Genomic DNA, 8,341 nt, shown 5'->3' on the forward strand with positions numbered 1-8,341 from the left:
ACTGGGCTCTAGTTTTATATTCGTTTCATATTCGAGTCGTTTCTAGAACATCGTAGACGTTTTATATATCCCCCTTTATGAGACAGCATCCCATGTCTCTGGGTGAAGATTTTCTAGAACATCGTAGACGTTTTATATATCCCCATTTATGAGACAGCATTCCATGTCTCTAAGTGAAGATCGAAATTCATTGCCACATATTTCAATATCTTAATACAGTTAAGTATTACAGTTTATGGCTAGCAGTGGACCCTGCTTACCTAACTTATATATTTAAAGCATAGATTGAACAAAGCAATGTCAAATGCTTACAAGTAGGTATTTATTATTATTGTTACGAACTGGAAGCAAGGTCAATACCGATCCTCTTATATTGTTGACTCTTATTATCTCTTATATTGTCTTTTAGTTATCGACTTATTATTAAGATAATAAATTCAATAATCTATAAATTGTGTCAAGTCCATTTTAGAGAGCACTTCTTTTCACGTACGTCTAACGGGAAGATGAAAGTTGTAATAGTGTTCCTTGGCATTTCGCTTGGAGCAGTTGTTGGTAAATATACATTAGAATTATTTTTCTTTTTAATAATTTTATAGTTACATTATTTTTAAGTAGTTCCAGATATTGGCTGAAGCAGTTGCCAGCAGCGACATTGCATTTATTAAAAAATATTAAACAATATATAATAATATTTAAGCTCAAAAATTGTGTACAAACTTAAGAAGTTTTAACTAATGTATTTTTTTTTAATGTTTTATTCTGCTTATAGTAGTAATGATTAAATTAAATGAGTTATTTTAAGTATCTATGAAAGCACTACTTATAAATTCCTTACTGTTTATAATATCAATACAATTATTGAAAGTGATATTGCGGTTTTCGTCTTAGTTTCAGCCCGTAGTCTGGAATTTTCCTGATGCCTGATATTATGTCGATAGGCTCGCCACCTATTGCTCCCTACTACGTCGAAAGTGGGTGGCTTCTTTGCACTTCTACTTACCTTTGGGGATGAAATGTGATGGCGTTTATCAATACTATCCATTCCAGCTATAAATATCACGCCAATTTTAATTTAAAATGAGTCTAATAAGAGTATTCGTAACACTAAGTTGCTGATGGTGGGATGTATTTTGTCCGCCCGGAAAGCGACTATCGTTAACAAGATGTTAAAACCCGCACTACTGGCCCTCGTAAGTGTGTTGTGTTCAGGGATCACCCTGTGTATGTTCAGATTAAACAGGCCGGCATAAAAAGGCAATTCATTACTCTTCTTTAAATCACTGAGTGTCATCGGCTATGACGCTGAGTTTGGGAGAAAGAGATAACACTCCCATTTTAGCTCACAATTATATTTCAAATATGAAAAACGGGTTTCTTTTTCAAACAAATTTGATACTGATTTTACACAAGATTTTCGCAATTTTTTCTGTTACATATAAAATAAATCAAACACAGGAAGGTACCCTGTTGTGTCGATTGGCGAACGGTACCTAACCATTTCTTATTAGTCCACATTCTATCTGGGCTGCACTCAGGAGCAGTGAGGTTACTTTACCGCGTCAGAATAGAAAAAATCGTGTTTAAAACTAATCTAACTTTCAATAATTTCAGATTGCTTAGAGCTAGTCAACAAGGACTCAAGCCGTAAGTATAATTTATTCAATTAGAATTCATTAAATATGTAACAAACATTTTAATAATTTTTCAACAGATATAACAAAATATCCGAAGCAGATATAATTAAGTTCATATCTATGTTTGAGACAGAACATCACTAGTTAAATAGAGATGCCTAAAATAAATTGGACGATAAACTAGGCTGTCGGGGAAGGATTCTTGGTTACAATTCAGTTGACTGTAGTATTTTAGTACCTATTTCTTTATGTTCATCATAAACAGCCCTGTACTAGGTCATAGAATAAAGAGACGTGTTACGGACTAAAATCCTACAGATGCTAGGATTCGATTCTCATTAAAATACCACATTTATGTATATTTTTGAACAGGATAGATATTGAACTTTCTTTGACGAAATGTGTAATACTTCAACATGTCGCTATACAATCGTTATTGGATTAGTATCTGTTCAGTTGCCGTGCTATGATTACGGAGTCCCAAAAGCTTAACTTTAAAGCAAAATCAGCAGAAATATAATATTTATTTTTAAACTTTCAGCTGTTCCAGTCGTTAGTCCTCGGATCGTCGGCGGTGAGGCCACTAAAATCAATTCTTATCCACATATAGCTTCCCTCCAACACCGTTATTATCTATTCTTCTGGTATCATGAGTGCAGTGGAACCATAATAACAAGTAGAGCTATTCTGACTTCTGCCTACTGTCTTGAGTGAGTTTATTCGAATGCTTCCTGTACACCATAACAGCTACCTATTAAAAGTAATGAAATTATAGTCCCATTAGCCTCAACCATGTTACGTGCTACATAATGTGCCTGAGAAGCAAGCACACAGGCACATGTTTCTAACAGCTGTTTTGCTTGCTTATGCTATTACAGATGCTTGTATCATGATGAATCATAGCTTGACGTCCCATCTGTTTTCGAACTTGCTGAACCATATAAATAATGCACAGCAATATCATATTCTTTCCTCAATCCAGCTCAATTTGGACTCACTTCCTCGTTATGTTTAGTTTTAATCTGTATAATTCTGGTAAGCTAACTTATATTCCGATGAGCTCAACTAAACGTCGTGGATTTTGTGCGATCCAAATGATTAATATTTTTACATTTCTTCGTTGCTTTATGGTCTCTGGTGTACCATATCGTACAGGCGAGTTCTTTCATAATATCATTTTCTACAATTATTGCTGTACGTTTTACAGCGGCTGGGGAGCTGATAAATGGCGGGCCAGCGTTGGTTCCTCGTACAGCGGGAGCGGAGGAACTAAATACCGAATAGCTTCAATAGTCATACACCCACGCTTCAATAGGGGCGCTATCACCAACGACATAGCCATAATGCGTACCAGCATATTGATGACTTTTACAAATTTGGTTCAACCAGCCCGCATACCGCCTAATCCAAACTTTGTCGTCGAGAATAATAAGCCGGTCGAGGCAGCTGGATGGGGACCTATTTATGTAAGTATTGCATTTCAATGACGTCGATTAATCTATACTATTATATAAAGCTGAAAAGTTTGTTTATTTGTTTGAACGCGTTGATCTGAAGATCTACCGCTTCGAATTTTAAAATTGTTTTAATGGTGGATAGCCCATTTATCGAGGAAGGCTATAGGCTACATATCAATATGCTATGACTAACAGGAGCTGAGCATCAGTGGAATAAGTTGCAAAAACGGAGAAAATAAATTACTGCTTGCTTCCGTTGCATAAACGATTAAAGTTACACAACAATCATGTATTGTATTGAACATTAATGACGAACTAGTATCAGATAATAATTCTGTGGCTAATTACTTCGAAACTTTTTTCAATAACATATCATTTCAGACGACATAATGTCTGCCATCCTCACCAGAGGCGGCTGAGTCATTCTGAGTTATTCTTAAAAGACGGAATTGTTGCTCTTAAAAAGATTTAAAAATGTATTTCAAAACAAAGTACCCTGCTGCATCTGTCTGAACGCGATAGGCTCGTCTATCCAACGGATTTCGATGAAATTTGATATATCCCGGAAAAATCTTCCACGCGGGCGAAGCCGCGAGAAAAATTATAGTAGATAATGGGTAACAAGCGGATCATAGTAACGTTTAAGTTAGCATTAAATGCAGCATTCATCAAAACTAAACCTATCCCTGTAGACCCGTCTAATTGTGGCATTAGGAATTTAACATACATAATGTTGAATGGGTACATTTATATTTGTTTAGGGTAACATTTGTTAATATGTAATTTAATTTGTTTTTGTGGCAACACGCCTCCACTTCCTTCTTCCTGTCACGGGCTGCCGGCGAGCAGCCACAATAATGTAGTTCTTTAAGTTTATGTTTAAGATATCAAATTAAATAACAGTGATCCGTCATAGTGGTTTTATTAACATGGTAGCAGAGCGTGGTTGCCTGCAAATACAAAGAAGAAAAGAAGATATTTTCGCAAATAAAGTGGAAACGTGCTATATATGCAATAAGCAAAATGGCGTTTACTAAATGCAATGACGCAGTTATTCCAATATTCGACGGATCGGATTATAGTAGCTGGAAAATACGTATACTTAAGTTTTTGGAGTTTAAGAAATGTAAAGAAGCTGCCATACGAATCAAAAATGATTCGGATGATGTTGCAAAGTGGGAAGAGATGGATATCCAGGCAACGAACTACATTTATAGTGCAATAAGCAACAAGCAACTCGAATATATATGCGACTTAGATTCCGCATGCAAAATATTGGCAAAATTTGATGAAATGTACCTGCAGAAATCATCGGCACTACAGATTATATGTCGCAACAATGTAGAAGCAATAAAATTATCGAACTACAGTATAATCCGTTTATTATGACTCTGCCTATATTGACCAACCTCTTATTATGACGTAATTACACTACGAAGTTTGGTTTCATATAAGATTCTTTATAAAAAAGTCGTATATAATGACTTCCTTACAGTGACATGTCGCTTATTGTGACCCCTTTTAATAAATTATGTCCGGTTATAATGACCGACATGATTCTTTACGCCTTCAGTAATGTTCCTTGATTCCCGACGACGTTCGGCACGTGGCTCGTTTTTGTTTTCAATCTCAGTGAGTAATTGACATAGCGATGTCTTCTATACACAATAGTATTAGAGACTGTTTTTACAATAAAATAAAAACAAAAGCAGACAAAATTACAGATTACTTACATTAAAAATATAACTTTTATGTACATACATACATACATAGGTATGTACTTATTACGTGCAATTTTTATTTTATAAGTTACTATGTTTCTTTATTAAAATACTTAAATACATGCATACTATTTACATAAAAATGTATTTTTTTTCACAAAACGCTTTTGTATGACGTCCGCTTATTATGACGTGTTTGTCAATTCCTTTCGATGTCATTATAAACGGATTCGACTGTATTCGCAAGTAAGTGTATTTTTGACGACTTTGAGAAATCAATAAATCAGTTAAAACAAGCCGGCGCGACGGTAAGTGAACAAGAAAAATTAAATTATATGTTAAAGGCCTTACCTCGTAATTACAGTCATATTGGAATCTAATAGACGTTTTACCAGAAAAAGACAGAACTGTAGATTATTTGAAAAGTAAAATTATGTTAAAATCATTGGATAAAGAACCTGAAAAATGTAATGAACCATCACGCGACAACTCAAATGTTTTTAAAGCTCACACTAGTAGTTCTGCATCACCTAATAAAAACTTTAAATGTTTTACCTGTGGAAAACCTGGCCACATGCAAAGAGATTGTCGACACAGAAATGTTAACAGTGGTAGAGGAAATGGATTTATTAGATTTAATAATAATCGTGGACATCAACGTGGATCATATTATAATTCAAGAAATATTAGAGGAAGAACTTATAATAATAAATCCAGTAATGAGAGTGGTGGTAATAATTTCCTTGCAACTATTGAGAATAATAATGTTTCAACTTCAAGTAAAATATATAATATTGAGCAGTCTGGCCACTTAACTTGGTTATTAGATAGTGGTTGTACAGATCATATAATTAATACTGATGAGTACTATCATTCATGTGAAATATTACAACAACCTATTAAAGTAAAAGTTGGTGATGGAAGAATATTAGAAGCTACAAAGGTCGGAAAAATACAAACTTATTTTATGGTCTATGGAAAAAAGTCTGAAGTTGTTTTGAACAATGTTTTCTATGTCAAAGAGATGAAAGCAAATTTATTGAGCTATTCAAAGATTACAGACAATCATAAAATTGTTTCCAGGGACGACAATCAAAAATATATAACGTCTATGGAACTATTATAGCTATAGCAGTGAAAGAAGATAGACTGTATAAATTAAAGGTTATATAAATGCAAGTACATTACATGCTAATTTAGTGAAGAAATCAAGTATGACAGTGAAGGAGAAATTACATAGGATGCTTGGTCATATAAACTTTAACAATTTGAATACTATGTGTACAAGTGAATTATTGAAAGGATTACCAAAGGAGATTGAATGTAAGTACATGAAATGTGCTATATGTATTGAAAATAAAATGCATAACTTGCCATTTAAAAATAATAGAAAACGAGCACAGGATATATTAGAAATTGTACACACAGATTTAAATGGGCCACACAGAACTACAGGTTTTAATGGTGAAAAATATTTCTTAAGTTTTATAGATGACTATAGTAAGTTGGCAAAAGTTTATTGTATTCCGTCAAAAGATAAAGTATATAATTGTTTAATGCAGTATGTTAATGAGATACAAAATTTAACTGGGAAAAATATTAAAGAATTGAGATGTGATAATGGAAAGGAATACATTAATAAAAGAGTGTTTGACTTTGCAAGATCAAAGGGAATTATGATTAAATCTTGTCCGCCATATGTGCATGAATTAAATGGCACAGCAGAGAGGTTCAATAGATCAATAATGGATATGTCAAGATGTCTATTGGCAGAGGCAAAAGTGCATAAAAGATTTTGGCCTGAAGTGGTTATGGCCGCAGCTTATTTAAAGAATAGAACATTAACAAATGGCACTATAGAAAGGAAGACGCCTTATGAGATATTTTTCAAACAAAGGCCAAGCATTGAAAATTTAAGGATATATGGAAGTAAAGTATTTGTTAGAACACCAGAGGAAAAGAAAAATGTAAATGGGACAGGAAAGCCGAGCTTGGCATACTAATGGGCTATACAGATGTTGGATATAGAGTATTAATAAACAATAGAATAGTTGTAGCAAGACATTGTGATATAATTGAAGATGATGTAATGTGTATTGGTCTCCGATGATATTAGAGAAGAGAAAAAATGATAAAAGTAATAGCCAGCCGAATAAATTGGAAGAGAAAATTATAGAAGAGAAGAAAGAGACTAATGCAGAAGAAAATAATGAGAAAATTAATGAAGATTTGAATGCTGAAACAAATGAAAGTTATGATGATAATAAAGTAATTGAAACAAGAAATCGGCGTAAAATCAAGCCACCAACTCGGTTTGATGAAGAATTTGGTTATTATTGTATAACTGTTAACTATTGTGATGCTATGATTCCAGATAATTTTCAGGAGGCAATAACTAGCGATGAAGCAAAAGAATGGACTGAGGCTATGAATCGTGAGATGAACAGTTTGGCAAAAAATGAGACCTGGAGACTTGTAAGTAAACCAGCAGACAAACAGCCTTTAGATGTGAAATGGATATACAGAAAGAAAGCCGAAAATAAATTTAAAGCTAGGTTAGTAGTAAGAGGTTTTCAACAAAAAGATTTTATTGATGATATATATTCACCCGTTGCTAAAATGCAAACTTTAAAATTGTTATTGTCTTATTGTTGTCAAAATAATCTTAATATACATCAGATGGATGTTGAAACTGCTTTTTTAAATGGTAAAATTTTATCTGAAGTTTATGTAAACCAGCCAATTGGTTATGATGATGGCACTGATAGAGTTTATAAATTAAATAAAACATTATATGGTTTAAAAGAAAGCCCTCGGGCTTGGTATGAATGTGTCAATAAGTTTTTAACTAGTCTTGGATTTCAGAGAAGTAAATATGACTTTTGTTTATATTTTAAATTGGATACTAATGTGAGTGTATACATTTTGTTATATGTTGATGATTTGTTAATATGTTGTAAAGATGAAAAGGTAATGAGTAATATTAAAAACAAACTGTTAAGTAAATTTACTATGAAGGATATGGGTAAAGTTAAAGAATACATTGGAATACATATTGATTATGATTATAAAAAGAATAAGACCATGACACTGAGTCAGGAATCATATATAGAATCATTAGCTAAGCGTTATAATATAATAAATACAAAGTTATATACTACACCAATGGAAGTAAATCTTAAACTAGAAAACTGTAATATAAATGAGAATGTAAAATATAGAAATTTAATTGGAGCACTTTTATATATTAGTTCAGGTACAAGACCAGATATATCGTTCAGTGTTAATTATTTGAGTAGATTCCAAAATTGCTATAATGAGACACATTTTAAATATGCTTTGCGAGTACTTAAATATCTTTACTTAACAAAACATATAAAATTAATTTATAACATGAATATAAATTCTGATATGTTAGATTGTTATGTAGATGCAGATTTTGCAGGAGATATTGTCAGTAGGAAATCAACAACAGGATTTGTAATTAGACTGTTTGGGAATGTAATATTTTGGAAATCAAAAGAAA

General features: G+C 32.8%; 1 protein-coding gene across 1 annotated transcript; it reads left to right on the forward strand.

Annotated features, from left to right (window-relative positions):
• Positions 1 to 455: 455 nt before the first annotated feature.
• On the forward strand, positions 456 to 3,163 carry LOC115441484 (trypsin, alkaline A-like). The gene is made up of 4 exons (XM_037447270.1): positions 456 to 555; positions 1,615 to 1,647; positions 2,179 to 2,347; positions 2,845 to 3,163. The coding sequence occupies exons 1-4, from the start codon at positions 507 to 509 to the stop codon at positions 3,122 to 3,124; spliced, it is 531 nt and encodes a 176-aa protein (XP_037303167.1). The 5' UTR covers positions 456 to 506; the 3' UTR covers positions 3,125 to 3,163.
• The last annotated feature ends 5,178 nt before the right edge of the window (positions 3,164 to 8,341 follow it).

Source organism: Manduca sexta, unplaced genomic scaffold (genome assembly GCF_014839805.1).
Source record: "Manduca sexta isolate Smith_Timp_Sample1 unplaced genomic scaffold, JHU_Msex_v1.0 HiC_scaffold_813, whole genome shotgun sequence".
In the NCBI taxonomy this organism is placed as follows: Eukaryota; Metazoa; Arthropoda; class Insecta; order Lepidoptera; family Sphingidae; genus Manduca; species Manduca sexta.

What these genes read in the sequence shown, in the direction of transcription:
- LOC115441484 (XM_037447270.1), top strand. Translation starts at nt 507, where the DNA reads ATGAAAGTTGTAATAGTGTTCCTTGGCATTTCGCTTGGAGCAGTTGTT. An exon ending in AGTCAACAAGGACTCAAGCC is followed by an intron (nt 1,648 to 2,178) that starts GTAAGTATAATT and finishes TTAAACTTTCAG; the next exon opens with CTGTTCCAGTCGTTAGTCCT. An exon ending in ACTTCTGCCTACTGTCTTGA is followed by an intron (nt 2,348 to 2,844) that starts GTGAGTTTATTC and finishes TACGTTTTACAG; the next exon opens with CGGCTGGGGAGCTGATAAAT.